We start from the raw sequence: 19,594 nt of genomic DNA, 5'->3' as shown, positions 1-19,594 counted from the left end.
TCTACACCCTAGCTCTGACTGTGACACTACATTCTGCACTCTCTCGTTTCCTTCTATATGAACGGTATGTTTTGTCTGTATAGTGCGCAAGAAACAATACTTTTCATTGTATGTTAACACGTGACAATAATAAATCAAATCAAAAGAAATTTAAAATCAAGAAGTTGGTTGACTGGGAGCCATTGAAGGTCAGCAAGTTCGGGGTGTTAGGGGAACAGAACTTGAGAATTTTGGATGACAAGTTTATGGAGGGTAGAAAATAGCCAGGAGTGCCTTGGAATAGGCAAGTCCAGAGCATTTAAGGCATGGATATTATACTCCAACAATATTCTCTATTGTGATGTTCATTTCATTATTGCAGTTGCATTCCAGTGGGTGGCTACTACAGCCTTCTGGATAAAACAGAGCAAGCAGCACCCAATAAACAAGTTACCTGCATATTTAAGTTTTCTTTATACAGAGATGTGGAAGTAAATGTTTAACTACAGCACCTTTCATAGAATTAAATTTCACAAGATGCCTTACACAAGACCATTGAACATCAAGCAGGAAGTTAGTGTGTGGTACCACATGCGCAATGTTACTTGGGAGAATACGAGAGCATAACTGAACTTGGAGAATTGTACCCCAACAGAACTCACTGACTTTGGGCAGGAGGAAGAGAGCCAAAAATCTAGCAAGAGAGCATTGAGGCATTTCTGTGATGCTAATGAAACTCCCTTACAACTAATCATAGAAACATAGAAAAACTACAGCACAAAACAGGCCCTTCGTCCCCACAAGTTGTGCCGAACATATCCCTACCTTTTAGGCCTACCTATAACCCTCCATCCTATTAAGTCCTATGTACTCATCCAGGAGTCTCTTAAAAGACCCTATTGAGTTTGCCTCCACCACCACTGACGGCAGCCAATTCCACTCGCCCACCATCCTCTGTGTGAAAAGCTTCCCCCTAACATTTCCCCTGTACCTACCCCCCAGCACCTTAAACCTGTGTCCTCTCGTAGCAGCCATTTCCACCCTGGGAAAAAGCCTCAAGAGTCCACCCGACCTATGCCCCTCAACATCTTATATACCGCTATTAAGTCTCCTCTCATCCTACGTCTCTCCAAGGAGAAAAGACCGAGCTCCCTCAGCCTATCCTCATAAGGCATGCCACTCAATCCAGGCAACATCCTTGTAAATCTCTTCTGCACCCTTTCAATCTTTTCCACATCCTTCCTGTAATGAGGCGACCAGAACTGAGCACAGTATTCCAAGTGGGGTCTGACGAGGGTCTTATACAGCTGCATCATTATCCCCGGACTCCTAAACTCAATCCCTCGATTGATAAAGGCCAGCACACCATACGCCTTCTTAACCACCTCCTCCACCTGAGGGGCTGATTTTAGAGTCCTTAATCATCATCATCTTCATTTGGGAATTCTGATTTATTAGAGTAGTAATCTTTTCAGACCACTAGCATCCAGTCCATAGTCGCTGGAATTAACTCAGAAGATCTGCAAGCCTGTAAGTTTCTGTTCATTAAATTAGTTGATTACTGTGGGGTTGTTCAATGCATATACATCAGTACTATGAGAAATTTGGAAAAAAGTCTGTAATATCAGTCTACTTAATTTTTAGTTCAGGACAGTACTTACTTCAACTTTGAAGAGTTCCCCAGCTCCTTCACAATCATTTGATGTTATTATGGGTGTGTGTATGTGAACAAATTCATTATCCTGTAATTTTTAAAGAAAGTTAAAAATAGTTACCATGTACTCATTCATTTAACTCTGCTCTGCATCCTGATAAGAGCCTTAAACAATTCAATACAAATTTTGTCCAAATTTGTTGAAAAGCCTCACCGATAATGCACTTGGATTAGGATTTGTTTGCTGGCACTCAATTAAATTCTCATCTCTGCAGTTGGCAACTACTGCATTCAATTCAGTCATTACAAACCTCAGTATTATGCAGCAGAAGAACTTTCCTCCTTGTTTGGAGCCCAGCATACAATTACATATCTTTAAACATAAATGCATAATAAATCCAGGCCTGGACAGTAGAAGAAATTGATCTCATGTACAAATCTGAAATCTACCAGTGACAAACTATTCCTGCAGAAAGCAACAAATGTTAAGTACAAACCATAGACCCATGCTCTATAATTTTTAACAAATTTGCGGAATGGAAAATGGAATTTGTTTCCTATTTCACACGATTCAGTATTAGCTAGTTGCAATATCGAATTGAAAGGTTATGGATTTCAAATGTTATTCTACTTCTCTCCCCACAGATGCTGCCTGACTTGCTGAGTTTTCCAGCAAGTTCTGTTTTTATTACTAAAGAGACTAAAATTGGGACCAAAGTTCTGTAACTCCCTTCCGCTAGCTGCACTGAATGATTTACCTGCACCACATAGACTGTAGCGGTTCAAGGAGATGGCTCATCACCACTTTCTCAATGACTATTAGGGATGGACAGCAAATACTACTGGCCTTGCCAGTCATACCCACGAAAGCTTTTTTAAAAATAAATAAATTAATAGTACTAGATTTTGCTCTGACAGTAATCTTGCAAGGAAGATACAAACACATGAATTTGGAGCAGAAATAGGTCACTCGGCCCTTCAAGTCTGCTCTGCAGATGATCAATAAGATCATGACTGATCTGATTATAACCTTAACTCCACATTCCATTCCCAATAATGTTTTACCCTTTGCTTATCAAGAATCTATCTACCTCTGCCTTAAAAATATTCAAAGACTCTGCTTCCACTATCTTTTGAAAAAGAGTTCCATAGACTCCCAGCCCTCAGAAAATGTCTGTCCTCAACTCTGGGTGACTACTTATTTTAAACAGTGGCCCCTAGTACTGGATCTCCCATAAGATTTATGTTGTGTTACTGAATTGATTTATAGCTGTGTGGGAAGAGGGAGAAAGATACAAATGCCCCCCACATCATGGATAAATTCATCATGGTACTTGTGTGTGGAGTAGACAACGAGGATTTTAATGGTAAGGCGAGTAGAGATGGAACACTCTAAGATGCTCAAGGAGGAAGATATCAGGAGAGTAGGCCCAAGTACCACACTGGTGATCTGGGCAGGACAAATTATTTTACTTATTTGTGGGACATGGGCGTTGCTGGCTGGCCAGCATTTATTGATTGAAGGTAGTGTCATGAGAGGCAAGGTGTCATGGTCCATCAGCCAAGTTTTCACAAAAGTAATTTTGCTGATGCAATAACGTGCAATAAGTTGCAAGTGATGAGATGTCTCAAATAGGTCCTTAGAAAGATGCCAAGTGAAGTGGAGAGAGGTTGTAGACTTAGTCAAGAGGGAATCATGCGTGGGATGGCAGGGGGGCCAACTTGTGGGTTTGGCATTTTGGTTTTATCGCTACTTACCTCTCCGTAGTGAAGAGTAGGTTGCATGCTTTAAAATAGGAATGCTGTTTCAAAGCACAAGTTGACTTTCATGATGACATCACAAACTATTAATGATTTATAATTCATTTTGCACATTGCCTTGGAAATTCATTAGCACCAGTAAAAGTCTAGCTGTGTAGGTCAGATTACAGGAAAGCAGAATTCATAAAGCAATTTTTGAATTTTAGAATCTGTGCTTTTACATAGCTTTCTAAGCATACATAAAAACAACTTTACCATATTTACTTGTATAATAATATTTCTATATAGTACGCAACTTACCTTAAAAAATGAATGAACAGCTGCAGATGCTTCACTTCGTATTCTGAGGAGTGAACTGAAAATATTTGTTTTGCAACGAAGATGAGGAAATTGCCTTATGTATTCCAGTGAATGCCTTTCCTTGATCTTGAATGGCAAAGCCTATGATTAAATAACATCCAAGATACTATTGCAAATATATTTTCTCAGGCAAATTTTGATCTATGCTATAAACAAGATATGAGAAAATTTAATAGCAGATTGAGACTAAATTAATATGAAACAAAAACTGAGAAATGCTTACAAAACGTAATGACATAGAAAGGCAAATAGAAAATCAACATATATTTTAATTTAATTTTCTTCCTTTTGTGGTCTCTTTATGCAATGCATCACCTCCAGCTGAAATCTGTATGGCAAGATAATTAGCATGCTCCCAGATCTTTATTAATGTCACTATTAAACGACAGTCACAAGAATATTTGCGAGGGCCCCAGATTGACTCTTCTGCACTGTGAAATAGTATTTCACAGTACACGAGCTCCAACATTTTCCATTACTCAGATTTTTCACTATTTTACATGATTAAATCATAAATTATAATTTCACAAGTATAAATGTACACAATGAGAAAGAAAAACAATTGTGATAAATGCAGGCAACATTTTGTAGTCGTAACTTATTGAGAAGCGACTTTGTGTTAAATATATTGACCACATGCAGAAGAGGACTCCAAATTTTCACATCATAGGAACAGAAAGTTGTCCATATGGAAAAGACAGACCCACAATTATATAGAGCTTTATCACCAGCTCGGGCTGTCCCAAAATGCATTATAGCCAATGGTGCATTCGAATAGATGTCATTGTTGTAACATGGACACATTGGCCAATGAATAACGAAGAGATATGGGAAAAGCTCCTGATATACTGTACAAGTATACATTAAACGAATGAACCTCAAAGTTCTGTGTATGACCATGATGTATGTTCTATCTATAGTGTAGGTTTGTAGGTTTGACGGGCTTTAGATTGGTTTCACAGGTCGGCGCAACATCGAGGGCCGAAGGGCCTGTACTGCACTGTAATGTTCTATATATATTTTCTTCACATTCTCTATCCTTCAAATGGTAGACAACAGTGCCCTATCTTAACATTGTTCCTCTAATAATCAGCTCAACAGAGAATTTCACGACTGACCATAAAATTATTAGATTTAAGGTCCAAATAGAAAGAAAATAAGTAAAAGAAACTGGAGCAAATGATTGAATAGGCGGTATTTTGGAAGGATCAGTGAGCTAGCTGAAGTGAGATGGAACTTGGTGCAAAAGTATTCCATTATTAATCTACAGTTCTAAAAAGGTGCATTACAAATATGCAAACTTTCAAAAGTCAAAGATTAATAAAGAGGGTTAGAAATAAACTAAAATTGTAGTAGTGGGATACATTAGTGATATAAATAATGAAAACAATAAAGATGATAAAATAAGAAATTAAGAAGGGAAAGAGGAAGTAGGGAGCGAATATGAGAAAAGAATCTTGAACAGAGACAAGCATTTTTGTAGTATATTTCCACAACTTTAGGACATCTGAAAGATGTCTTACAGCAAACAATACACTTCTGATGTGGACTTGTAGGTAAATACAACAGTCAAATCACACACAGCAAAGTCCCACAAACAAGGTAACTAAAACAAAGGACTTAGCCATTTATGTTGGTTGAGGGATGATTGCTTATCAGCACACCTGGAAAATCTCCCTGCTCTTTTTTGAGTGATATCGAGGGAGCTTTTACACCCATTCAAGAGAGTAGACAGGGCCTTGGGTTACAAAAGCATCAGAATATCACCAACAATGGAGCAGTTCCTTAGCACTGCAATGAAATGTCAACATGGATTATGTGCTCAAATTTATGGAGTGGAACCTGCACCAATTGCCTTCTAGCTTGGAGGTGAGGGTGCAACAACTAAGTCTGACAAATTAAAAACAAACAGTATTCTAGAAATGGACCAGCAAAAAGAGAATTGTAACATGGAACCCTAAATAAAGAGCAATAAGTTAAGAAAGAAGGAACAGATATTGGAGATAATTAAGAAGTGTTTTGCATCAGGGCAAATGGAAGAGAAGGATATTGAGTAAGAAACAAATCTTGAATTAAGTAAATTGCATGGTGTTATAACAAGGAGTTTACAGATAGAAATCTGAAACCAAACATACCACTGGATTGCAGGCTCCAACCAATCTGATTTTATCAGCTAGCAGCTCTGTACTTTGCTTCTTGTGAGGACTCTGTACCAGTTTTCCCCAAATTTCAACTGCACTTCCAAAAGTTATACCTCTGTCAAAAAAAGTTTATATTAAGAAGGATCAGAAAGACTTCATAAAACCAGGGGTGAAGAAATAAGAGAATGAATGCTATTATGAACTGCGTGAGAATATCACGCTTTAGGATGATGCTTTGTAGGGGAATTAAACCACATATTTAAATTCTGCAGCTTTAACACATCTGTATATCAAATACCATAGCTTAGACTCTAAAATGACGTTTGCAACCTTAGCTTGCATGTTTCTTTGAAAAGGCCATTCAGAGATGTGTTAGAGATATGCAAACTCATCAGGTGTCTCGACAGTAGATCGGGAAAAACTGTCCCCCATTGGTGGAAGAACAAGAGGCCACAAATTTAAGGTAATTGGCAAAAGAAGCAATGGCAGCATGAGGAAAATTGTTTTCAGGTAGCCTGTGGTTGGCATTTGGAACGCACTGCCTGATAGTGTTGTGGAGGGAGGCTCAATCACGATATTCAAGAGGGAATTAGATTGTTACTTGAAAAAGAAGAATGTGCAAGGCTACAGGAGAAGGCAAGGGAGTGGAACTATGTAAATTGCTCCTATGGAGTGTCGGTGCAGACATGACTGGCCAAATAGTCTCCTGTACAGTAACAATTCTGAGATAATGTGACAACTGATAAGATATCTGGATGTGTAAGACTTCTCTCACTTAAGAAACGTGATAGATTAGGAGCCAACACCTGATGGCAGGGACCAAGTAAACATCAATTACATGCTCTGGTGACTGGTCAATTGGCTCAAATGGTTTGTAAAGAGAGACTAATTAACCATGTAGAAAGGGGTATGAAACCATGTTTGGTGCAGGAGAGACAAGATGCAAAGGGAAGGGAACATCCAGGATTAAAGAAATTACAGAAAAAATTGACAAGACAAATCCAGTACGTGGTTTTGTACACTGTTTTCCATAGCCGAAACAAGTAGTAAAATCCATTAAGCGGTGTTAATTACAACCTAATTAGGCTATCTTTTATGATTAATAATTTTTTTCACTTTGCTACAATTTGATTACCCTCATGCTTACTTATCCATGATGTGGAGATGCTGGCGTTGGACTGGGGTAAGCACAGTAAGAAGTCTCTCAACACCAGGTTAAAGTCCAACAGGTTTAGTTGGCAGCACTAACTTTTGGAGTCTCAAGCTCCTTCATCAGGTGAGTGGGGACTTGTGTTCACAAACAGGGCATATAAAGACACAAACTCAATTTACAAGATAATGGTTGGAATGTGAATCTTTACAGGTAATCAAGTCTTAAAAGGTACAGACAATGTGAGTGGAGAGAGGGCCAAGCAGAGATTAAAGAGGTGTATTGTCTCCAGCCAGGACAGTTAGTGAGATTTTGCAGGCCCAGGCAAGTCATGGGGGTTAGAGATAGAACATAGAACATAGAACATTACAGCGCAGAACAGGCCCTTCGGCCCACGATGTTGCACCGACCAGTTAAAAAAAAAAACTGTGACCCTCCAACCTAAACCAATTTCTTTTCGTCCATGAACCTATCTACGGATCTCTTAAACGCCCCCAAACTAGGCGCATTTACTACTGATGCTGGCAGGGCATTCCAATCCCTCACCACCCTCTGGGTAAAGAACCTACCCCTGACATCGGTTCTATAACTACCCCCCCTCAATTTAAAGCCATGCCCCCTCGTGCTGGATTTCTCCATCAGAGGAAAAAGGCTATCACTATCCACCCTATCTAAACCTCTAATCATCTTATATGTTTCAATAAGATCCCCTCTTAGCCGCCGCCTTTCCAGCGAAAACAATCCCAAATCCCTCAGCCTCTCCTCATAGGATCTCCCCTCCATACCAGGCAACATCCTGGTAAACCTCCTCTGCACCCTCTCCAAAGCCTCCACATCCTTCCTGTAATGTGGGGACCAGAACTGCACACAGTACTCCAAGTGCGGCCGCACCAGAGTTGTGTACAGTTGCAACATAACGCTACGACTCCTAAATTCAATCCCCCTACCAATAAACGCCAAGACACCATATGCCTTCTTAACAACCTTATCTACTTGATTCCCAACTTTCAGGGATCTATGCACACATACACCTAGATCCCTCTGCTCCTCCACACTATTCAAAGTCCTCCCGTTAGCCCTATACTCAACACATCTGTTATTCCTACCAAAGTGAATTACCTCACACTTCTCCGCATTAAACTCCATCCGCCACCTCTCGGCCCAACTTTGCAACCTGTCTAAGTCTTCCTGCAAACTACGACACCCTTCCTCACTGTCTACCACACCACCGACTTTGGTGTCATCAGCAAATTTGCTAATCCACCCAACTATACCCTCATCCAGATCATTAATAAATATTACAAACAGCAGTGGCCCCAAAACAGATCCCTGAGGTACACCACTTGTAACCGCACTCCATGATGAATATTTACTATCAACCACCACCCTCTGTTTCCTATCCGCTAGCCAATTCCTGATCCAATTTCCTAGATCACCCCCAATCCCATACATCTGCATTTTCTGCAGAAGCCTACCATGGTGAACCTTATCAAACGCCTTACTAAAATCCATATATACCACGTCCACTGCCTTGCCCCCATCCACCTCCTTGGTCACTTTCTCAAAAAACTCAATAAGGTTAGTAAGGCACGACCTACCTGCCACAAAACCATGCTGACTATCACCTATCAATTCATTACTCTCCAAATAACTATAAATCCTATCCCTTATAATTTTTTCCAACATCTTGCCGACAACAGAAGTGAGACTCACCGGTCTATAATTCCCGGGGAAGTCTCTGTTCCCCTTCTTAAACAATGGGACAACATTCGCTAACCTCCAATCTTCTGGTACTATACCAGAGGCCAACGACGACCTGAAGATCAGAGCCAGAGGCTCTGCAATCACTTCTCTTGCCTCCCAGAGAATCCTTGGATAAATCCCATCCGGACCAGGGGATTTATCTATTTTCAGACCCTCCAGAATATCCTGCACATCCTCCTTATCAACTGTAATACTGTCTATTCTACTCCCTTGCAACCCAGTGTCCTCCTCAGCTATATTCATGTCCCCTTGCGTGAACACCGAAGAGAAATATTGGTTCAATGCTTCACCAATCTCCTCCGGTTCCACACATAACTTCCCTCTGCCATCTATAACTGGCCCTAAACTTGCCCTAACCAACCTTCTGTTCTTGACATACCTATAGAACGCCTTAGGATTCTCTTTAACCCTATCCGCCAAAGTCTTCTCATGTCCCCTTTTAGCCCTTCTAAGCTCGCTCTTCAACTCCCTCTTAGCCAATCTAAAGCTTTCTAGTGCACTACCCGAGTGCTCACGTCTCATCCGAACATAAGCCTCCTTTTTCTTTTTAACCAACAAAGAAACTTTTTTGGTGCACCACGGTTCCCTAGCCCTACCAATTCCTCCTTGCCTGACAGGGACATACCTATCACAGACTCGCAGTAGCTGCTCCTTGAAAAAACTCCACATGTCGGACGTTCCCAGTCCCTGTAATCTCCTAGTCCAACCTATGTTTCCTAATTCTCTCCTAATAGCCTCATAATTACCCTTCCCCCAGCTAAAACCACTGGCCCGAGGTTCATGCCTATCCCTTTCCATCACTAAGGTGAACGTAACCGAATTGTGGTCACTATCACCAAAATGCACACCAACTTCCAAGTCTAGCACCTGGTCTGGCTCATTTCCCAGCACCAGATCCAATATAGCCTCACCTCTAGTTGGCCTGTCTACATACTGAGTCAAAAAACCTTCCTGCACGCTTTGAACAAAAACTGACCCCTCTAACGAGCTAGAGCTATAACAATTCCAGTCAATATTAGTCAAGTTAAAATCCCCCATAACAATTGCCCTATTACTTTCACTCCTAAGCAGGATTGACTCCGCAATCCTTTCCTCAACCTCTCTAGAACTTTTAGGAGGTCTATAAAAGACTCCCAACAGGGTGACCTCTCCTCTCCTATTTCTAATCTCCGCCCATACTACCTCAACAGATAAGTCCTCATCAAACCTCCTCTCTGACACTGTGATACAATCTCTGACCAATAATGCTACCCCTCCCCCTCTTCTACCTCCTTCCCTACTTCGACTAAAACATTTGAACCCCGGGACCTGCAGCATCCATTCCTGCCCCTGCTCTATCCATGTCTCTGAAATAGCCACAACATCGAAGTCCCAGGTACTGATCCACGCTGCAAGTTCACCCACTTTATTGCGAATACTCCTGGCATTGAAGTATACACATTTCAAACCCTGCTCCACCCCACCTCTGCAATGCCGTGCATTGCAGTCCCCATCCATGCATCCCTCACTTTCAGCCCCACTACTCAGGATCCCTCCCCCCCCCCGAATCAGTTTAAACCTCCCTGCATGGCCTTAGCAAATTTACCCCCCAGGATATTGGTCCCCTTCTGATTAAGGTGTAGACCATCCTTCTCATAGAGGTCACACCTTCCCCAGTACGAGCCCCAATTGCTTAAGTACCTGAACCCCTCCCTCCTGCACCATCCCCTCAGCCATGAATTCAAACCTTCCCTCTCCCTATTCCTCTCTAAACTATCCCGTGGTACAGGCAAGAGTCCAGAGATAACCACTCTGTCAGTCTTGGCCTTTAGTTTCCACCCCAACTCCATAAATCCCTGCCTAATATCCCCTTCCCCTATCCTCCCTATGTCGTGTGTCCCCACATGTACAATAACTTGTGGTTTATCTCCCTCCCCCCTAAGAGTCCTGAATACCCTGTCAGACACATCCCGGACCCCAGCCCCTGGTAGGCAACACACCAACCCTGAGTCCCTACCTTTAGTTCCGACCCTCCTATCTGTCCCCTTAATTGTGGAGTCCCCAATCACAAGGCCCAGTCTTTTACAGCCCCTAACCACCTGAGCTTTCTCACTCGGCTCACCCCCAGAGATCTGCTCTCTATGCTCAGTTGATTCCTCCTCAACTGTAGCCTCCAGCACCGAAAACCTATTATGGAGGGGAACCGCCCCAGGGGATTGTCTTCCCGATTGCTTCTTACCCCTCCTCCTGGCATTGACCCAAGCCTCATTTCTAGGAGTTACTATTTCTCTATAACTCCTATCAACTTCCACCTCCGCCTCCCGAATTATGCGGAGTTCCTCTACCTCCCCCTCCAGCTCCTTTACACGCTCCTCCAGAAGCTGCAATCTAATGCACTTCTTACAACTAAAATCTCCTGAAACACTACTGGATTTCCTCACCACATACATCCCACAGGAGATGCAGCATACTGCCTGAACTGCCATCCCTGAAGCCATTACCAGCAAGAAAAAAAGAAAACAAAAAACTTCCCCACACTTATAATTAGGTTAGAGGAGGATGGAAGGGTGGGATCCTCTACCAGTGTAGAGGATCGGGTATCTCCTCTGCACCAATTTATAGGGCTAGGGGCCCGAGAGAAAAAAAAAACTACTACTGAGGGGGAACCACCCAGGTAACTGACTTTTAAAGTTAAAATAAAAACCCTTCCCAGACTCCTTTGCTGCCCACTTCTAGTTTTCACTTTAAACTTGAAAAACTGCTGTTAAAGTAAAGGCCAAAAAAATACACACACTAGCTGACTAATTAAATAAATAAACAATTCAATTAATCCAATTAATCTCTTACCAGCACTGCTGCTTTTCAATCACCCCTCTCAGCTTGCTCCAGTGGATCAATGAGCCGAGTGGCATATTAGTGTGGCATGAACCCAAGATCCCAGTTGAGGCCGTCCTCACTTATCTATCATACCTTACTTATGTTACTCATGTCCTTACTTATCTATCATTCCTAAATTACCTACATGGAAATGAATTAAACTGGGCTAGAGAATAAAAGGGAGAGAAGATAGTGCATTTGTATAAACTGGAGGAGAATGAAGAAATGAAGTTTGCTACCATCTGGAAGGACAAGAGCAATTGATACCTGGAAACACCACCGCTTGGAGGTTCCCCTCCAAGTCACTCAACATCCTGATTGGAAACATATTGCCATTCCTTTACTGTCACTGGGTCAACTTCCCTCGCTATCAACACTGTGGGTGTACCTACAGTGGTTCAAGAAGCCAGTTCACCACTACCTTCCCAAGGGAAACCAGGAATGGGCAACAAATGCTGGCCTAGCCAGTGACGTCCACATCTCATAAAAAAAAATTAATCAAATACACAAAATACCAATTTACATTCACAACAATCCATAAGCAATTGGGGAAATCACTAACTTTTGCATTGGTCTTCTGCAGATTTCCAGTGGCCTTGCCCACAGGTACAATTAATGCAGTATTCAAGGATTAAACAAATAATTGCAAGCAAACTAAATGTTCTCATTATGTACAATACTTCAAATTAATTCAGCATCTATGTTCAAGATTCTTGATTAATAATAATCCAATTGACGTCTTAAATCACCACACGCTCTTCATTATACCAGCCCCGCAATTATGCCATAATACATAGAGCTGATTAACAGGTCGATTGGATAATTCTTCTTGGTATTTTACTAGAAGCGTTCACTTATTTATTTCAAACAGGTTGACACAGAAGGATTAGACCAAACCATCCCAAAAAATTCTCAGAATGAGAAGTCAGAAAATTAAGATGCTAATTTTCATTCAAAGCCAATTTCCTTAGTCAATAAAATGATTTCTAAATGTTAAAAGGCATATTCTGTCTACATCATCTTGTCCTCTCATTTACTGTTTAAAGAAAGTAGCTATGTTGAAGCCCAAACAGAAAGAACTCTCAAAACAGATTAACTGGTTATTGATTTCACTATTTGATTTGTCACATGTATTAGTATAAAGTGAAAAGTATTGGTTCTTGCACACTGTATAGACAAAGCGTACCGTACATAGGAAAGGAGTGCAGAATGCAGTTAGTCATAGCTAGGATGTAGGGAAAGATCAACGTAATGTGAGGTAGGTCAATTCAAAAGTCTGATGGCAGCAGGGAAGAAGCTGTTCTTGTGTTGGTTGGTACTTGTCCTCAGACTTTTATATATTTTCCCGATGGAGGAAGGTGGAAGAGAGAATGTCCGGGGTGCATGGGGTCCTTGATTGTGCTGGCTGTTTTTCCGAGGCAGCAGGAAGTGTATACAGTGTCAAATGGATAGGAGGCTGGTTTAAGTGATGGACTGGGCTTCGTTCATGACCCTTTATAGTTTATTGTGGGACTTTGCTGTTGCAACTACTACTTCAAAATGTAATTCAATGCTGGATAAGCGCTTTGGGAAAGTCTTGAGGATGTGATAAATTGATATACAAATGAGGCTTCTTTCTTTTTAAGCATAGTAGGACGAGTTGAGTTGCTCTTGCAGACAGCCGGCATGAGCCAAATGGTCTCTGTGCATTCCCATTTTATAATTCTATCATAAAGAAGATTGCCTTAACTGCAAATGTATAAACTTTCACTACAGCCTGTACATACAAGACATAGAAGGTGCATAATGTTCTTTTGGTTTTAAAAAATCATAAACTTTATTAATTAACGCACTATATAACCAACACATTGGATAAATAAAATTCTTTACCTGATATCTAAATTTGGATGTGCAACAATTTGAAGACTTTGTAATGAACTTCCATCATTAATATTCAAAAATGTAATTTCTTTCTGTGCACGTATAGCACGTACCCAGCCCTTGAAGAAAAAAATGTCAGAAGTTATTTTTGCAAGAGACTGTAAAGGAAAGTAATGGGTATTAAGAATTTAAAGTTATGCAAAAATACATGTCAAAATTAATTATATACACATATACTGTAGGTATATACTGCTCCAGTGTCTCAGGAATTGCAAATAGAAATGAACCCTGTGCAATCATCAGCAAACTTCCCCGCTTTTGACCCATTGCTGGAGAGAAGGTCACTGATAAAGCAGCTGAAGACCAAAAACAGATGTGTGGCTGCAACTGGCTAGATTGGTTTTGCCCAGACTTCTGTGGATAGAACATGCCTGGGTAATTCTCCACATTGAGGTTGATGCCAGTATCACAGGTTTACTGGCACAATTTGGCTTGGGATGTAGCTAGTTTTGGAGCAGAAGTCTTCAGTACAAGAAGCAGGATGTTGTGAGGGCCCATAGCCTTTGCTATATTAAGTGCCTTTGGCTGTTTCTAAATATTATGTGGCATGAAGCAAATTGGCAGACCGGCATCCATGATTCGCGGGACCTGGAATGTTTAAGTTTATTAGTGTCATAAGTAGGTTTACATTAACACTGCAATGAAGTTACTGTAAAATCCCCTCGTCGCCATACTCCAGCGCTTGTTCAGTTACACTGAGGCAGAATTTAGCATGGCCAGTGCACCTAACCAGCACATCTTTCGGACTGTGGAGAGGAAACCAGAGCACCCAGAGGAAACCCACTCAGACACGGCGAGAATGTGCAGACTCCACACAGTGACCCAAGCCGGGAATCAAACCCAGATCCCTGGCACCATGAGGCAGCAGTGCGAACCACTGTGCTGAATGGACTATCCACTTGCATTTATGGCTGAAGATGGTTGCAAACGTCAACCTTGCCTTTGCACTGACATGCATGCAAGTCTTGCCAATCTGTTCAATCTTAACCAGGTTTGCAATTCATTGTATGGTATGCTTTGTGCTGTTTCTGGCATGCTCCCCTGCATTCCTCATTGAATCAGACTGTTGCTGAATAAATGGCAATAATAGGGAGGGAAATGGAAGACCATGAGGTTACAGATTATGGTTGAATAAATTTCTTCGGCTTCTGAGTGCCTAATGGATGTCCAGACTTGAGCGGTTAGACCCGTTTTCAATCTAATCTATTTAGCACAGTGGTAGTGCCATGGAATCAGGCTGATCAATGATTTTTCAATAGTTACAACACAGAAGGAAGCCAGTCACTTTTCCAGCTCTACTCAGCTAGTCCCACTCACCTGCCTTTTTCTCCCCATAGCCCTACAATTTTTTTCTCAATTATCCAAATCCTTTTTGAAAGCCACAATTGAAAAGTTCATTCTAGATCCTAAGCACTCATTGCATTAAGGGGCTTTCCTCATTTAGCCGTTGCTTCTTTTGTCAATTGTTTCAAATTGTTGTCCTCTGGTTCTCAACCCTACTGCCAATTAGAACTGTTTCTCCCTCTCCACTCTGCCTAGATCCCTCATGATTTTGAGCACACAGAAAATCTACTCAACCATCCTTTACTCCCATTATTTTCTCCAATATTATTCTTTTTTTTAACCTTGGCTGGGAATTGTTCGCTGTGTTGAGTATCCCAAATAATCCCACTGGTTTTCATCCTGGACTGGATTCTGCAGCACTGGTGACAAATCACCATTGTTCCATCCATTATTCCATCAGCATACTGGACCTGCCTGTGTACACTACAAATTACCGAACCCACTGCTCACTTCCACTGAAACCCCACCTAATGGTCATCTCCTCATGTCATTCACAATTTTCCACGGGAAAACAGTGTCCATTGATACTCTGCCCCTCAAATAGCTCCTGGTTTCTGACATGGGACATCAGGTTGTTGATTCTTTTGGCCGACTTCATACCATCTATAAAAGTTAACTTCATCCCACCACAACACATCTGACTTGAACTGTAAACTCTCATCGTCTCCTCACTGTCCCATTCTCTGTTTGCAACCTGAGAAAATTCATCCTAATCTTTTCGTCATTCTTTTTAACATGAATTTCCACTTTAATCTGTCACTTTGGACCCAAATCTATTACTTCCATCTCCCTTTCCGTATCCCCCAACATCGTCCCTTTACACCTCTTGGCATCTCCTTCCTATTTTCTCCACTTGCTGCAACCCAACTTTGTTTTCTCCCTACCCAAAATTGCAACCCCAATCCTTCATGATTCTTCTACCCAAATCTTGAATCCCTTGGAAAAGCCACAGCTTCCCTCCGTTCTCAAGAATTATCAGAAGGGCCACTGAGAAACTCAAGGTTGCCTCTTTAAGAGCAACAATCCCAACTGCCTCATTTTTCTCACTGACCTCCTGCCCAGCCTACTTATTGAGATAAACCACAAGCTTCCTTGCCCTCATCCTTCTCATTGCTAATTGTTTGAACTCTTCCAGCAGACTAACAATCACCACCACTCTGCACTTCCCTCCAGCATTACTAACCAAAGACGAAATCAATCGTTCAGAAGAAGCAACAAGGTCGGATCAAAGGGCAAGAAAACAAAGGAAATCATTGTGTCTTCTGCCAAAGACACGAGGTTCGTGTTAAGAACTATGCTACAAGAGCAAAAATGGGTTCCTGCCACAATCATAGGATAGACTGGACCGGTCTCAGATACAGTCCAGTCCGATTTATATATTAAGCTATAAATCCGTAGCCTGAGTCACACAGTGGTAATTTTTGTATATCCTCTCAAGTACTTTTGGGTAATATAAAGAAATCTATGAAAACATCAAGACCACCCAATTCCAAAAAAGTTGCTTAATATTGGTTTCTGTTGATAAGGAATTAATCTTCATTACTTGAGTATTGCTGAAAGAGACTTGCGATCAAAGCTTTCCGTCTTGCACTCAAGATAGATCAAGAATTTTTCAACAGTAACAAGGGACCATTTTACACTGCATAAGAAGTGTGCCAGTTGCTTGGCAAGTGGCCTCTAATTCGTGGAGGTGTTGCAATGGAAAATGCAGCATGGAACAGTTAACTACCCAGTTTTGTTCAAATGCAAACCAGGCAAATCAAATCCGATTAGTCAAGGCATTGCCGTGGGCAACATACCAGGGAACAACTGTTGCCAGAGACCTGAAAGTGCCCAGTCTGCCAATTACCCTGGATGGGGGGGAAGGGGGGGGGGAAAATGTTGTTGTCGTCGTCAAGTGGAAAAAAACCTGTCTACCATAAAAATGAGCAATGTGGTATATGAATTTTAGTGCCAGTGTGATGCCAGGTATGTAGGCCAGACATCCCAACAATTGGCAGATCATATCAAATACAGCAGCATAGTGGCAAGCACTGCTGCCTCACAGCACCAGGGACCCAGGTTCAATTCCGGCCTCAGGTTTCCTCCCACCTCCAAAAATGTGTGGGTGAGGTTGATTGGCCCTGCTAAATTGACCCTTAGAGTCAGGGGGATTAGCAAGGTAAATATGTGGGGTTACAGGGTTAGTCCCTGGGTGGGATTGCTGGTGGTGCAGGCTCGATGGGTCGAATGGCCTCCTTCAGCACTGTAGGGGTTCTATCAAAAAACAGGTGCCTTCAACTGTTCAAAACAGGTAAAGTACAGACCAAGCCCAACCAGCTCATGCTTGCAAAACTTAAAACAAAGTGTCCAATATTGGATGTGATTCTGCTATTGGACACCTGTTAAACAATCCTGATTGTGCTAAGAATTACACTGAAAACCAATTTAAGATATTTAGGCTCACAATGTGATTCATGTTAGAAGTCACATATATTCACGTACAGGGCCTTTCCTTTGCAGACAAAAGGAAACATGTCCACACATTGCACCTTTTTTAACTGAAAAAAAGCTTATCCAAATGTTGTATATCTAAGTTTTAAAGTTTATTAGTCACAAGTAAGGCTTACATTAACACTGCAATGGAATTACTGTGAAATTCCCCAAGTCACCACACTACAGCACCTATGGGATCAATGCACCTAACCAGCACGTTTTTCAGACTGTGGGAGGAAACCGGAGCTCCTAGAGGAAACCCACACAGACATGGGGAGAACATACAAACTCCACCCAAGCCAGGACCCTGGCACTGTGAGGCAGCAGTGCTAACCACTATGCTATCGTGCCGCCCAAGTCAGCAGTCTTGTTTTTCAAATGAAAGCTCATCTCTAACAGTTCTTCAATAACCACCTTTCCCAACACAACCAGAAATTAATTTCCTTTTTCAGTTTACAGGCATATATTTTCATGATACAAAGCACATACTGGGAGGCTAGAGAGTAATGTTACTGGACAGCATGCTGAAACAGTAACAAACGTTTGTTAGCATTACATTTATCCCACATCTTCCAACATATCTCACTTTCGCTAACTCAACCCTATCTTGTCTTTTGCACTGGCTTCCATACTAATGCTTCACATTGTCTCTCAATACTTTTTTCTCTTTTTAATCCTAATGGGTTAAACATCTATCCCTCCACTTCCCAGCTCTGTCCTTTGCTTCCTCATTTGTGTTCCTGTGCTTTCTTTCCATGCCCTTCTGCAAATGTTGCCTTTCAGTTTCAGGATCTGGTGCCTCAGCTTTCCCTTTCAGCTGATTCTGAACAAACTCTGAACTGTTCCTAATGTCCTCATCTTCCACACTTGTCTCCTTTCCAACAGCTACTTTATCAAACCTGCCATGATTTTAGGAGTGGAAGGACACAGGTCCTCACCAGCTGCTGAAGACAGCCTTACCCCGGCCCGGCCACGCTCTCTATACCCTGGAACCGGTGGTTACCTGGACCTGAACCTCCCGTTCCCCGACCGCCGCTCCTGACAGCGCCTCGACCACCCTCAGTCTGGAGTCACTGCTGCAGCCATTAAACAGACAGAGACTGACCCCTTTCCGCCAGATGGCAGGGGCACCTCGGGGCAAAGGCAGCCCCAACAAGCGGCTCCTCCCCCACATCAACTTGGGCCCTCCGAACACTCACTTGCACCCGCCCCTTTGGTGCGCATGAGTCTAGTCGCCCACACCCCTCCGTGCGCATGCGTCTGATCGCCCCACCCCCCTCCCTCCGTGCGCATGCGTCTGGTCGCCCCACCTCCCCCTCCGTGCGCATGCGTCTGGTCGCCCCACCCCCTCCCACCATGCGCATGCGTCTGGTCGCTCCACCCCCCTCCCTCTGTGCGCATGCGTCTGGTCGCCCCACCTCCCTCCCTCCGTGCGCATGGATCTGGTCGCCCTACTCCCTCCGTGCGCATGCGTCTGGCCGCACACCGGCGCGTGCGCAGATTCCTCACCGACAACTCGACCTGTGGAAACTGAACAGGATGTGGAGATGCCGGCGTTGGACTGGGGTGAACACAGTAAGAAGTCTCACAACACCAGGTTAAAGTCCAACAGGTTTATTTGGTACCAAATAAACCTGTTGGACTTTAACCTGGTGTTGTGAGACTTCTTACTGTGAAACTGAACAGGACTGAGGAGTGTCCAGGAATTCTAATCAGCCTCAGGGCACTGCGGTGAGCAGCCTGAGAAGTATTTTTGAACACTTTATTTCATTTAAAAATAATTAACATCAGAGAATCATAGGAGTGTACAGTGCAGAAGGAGGCCATTCTGCTGGCCAACAAAGAGCTATCCAACCTAATCCGTTTCATGAATTTGATCCATTGCCTTGTAGGTCAGGGCACCTCAGCTGTATATCCAAAGATTTTTTTTAGTTGTGATGAAGGTTCCTGCCTTTAACATGTATCTTTCAGTGAGTTCCAGAGTCCCACCGCCCTCTGCACAGGACGAACACCGCTCGACAATCACCAGGCAAGACTGTTCTCTTCCTGTGGGGGAGCACTTCAGCAGTCATGGGCATTCAGCCTCTGATCTTCAGGTAAGCGTTCTCCAAGGCGGCCTTCACGACACACGACAGCGCAGAGTCGCTAAGCAGAAACTGATAGCCAAGTTCCGCACACATGAGGACGGCC

General features: G+C 42.5%; 1 protein-coding gene across 5 annotated transcripts in view; it reads right to left on the bottom strand.

Moving 5' to 3' along the window:
• The window catches only part of nars2 (asparaginyl-tRNA synthetase 2, mitochondrial), a 73,910-nt gene extending 55,217 nt beyond the window's left edge, over positions 1–18,693 (bottom strand). The window contains exons 1-5 of one of the 5 annotated variants that reach the window (XM_078221898.1): positions 18,408–18,693; positions 13,535–13,644; positions 5,890–6,010; positions 3,695–3,835; positions 1,641–1,721 (exon numbers count right to left, since the gene is read on the bottom strand). In XM_078221898.1, the coding sequence (XP_078078024.1) occupies positions 1,641–1,721; positions 3,695–3,835; positions 5,890–6,010; positions 13,535–13,644; positions 18,408–18,578 (624 nt within the window). In that variant the 5' untranslated portion in view covers positions 18,579–18,693. Of the gene's footprint in view, positions 1–1,640; positions 1,722–3,694; positions 3,836–5,889; positions 6,011–13,534; positions 13,645–18,342 lie in introns of all 5 variants that reach the window. The other 4 variants (XM_078221901.1, XM_078221902.1, XM_078221900.1 and 1 more) reach the window with 4 other exon arrangements.
• Positions 18,694–19,594: the final 901 nt, after the last annotated feature.

This window comes from Mustelus asterias, chromosome 10, assembly GCF_964213995.1.
Source record: "Mustelus asterias chromosome 10, sMusAst1.hap1.1, whole genome shotgun sequence".
Lineage (NCBI taxonomy): Eukaryota > Metazoa > Chordata > Chondrichthyes > Carcharhiniformes > Triakidae > Mustelus > Mustelus asterias.
Note: the sequence above shows the minus strand (reverse complement) of the source record. Positions and strands in the feature narration are given on the sequence as shown.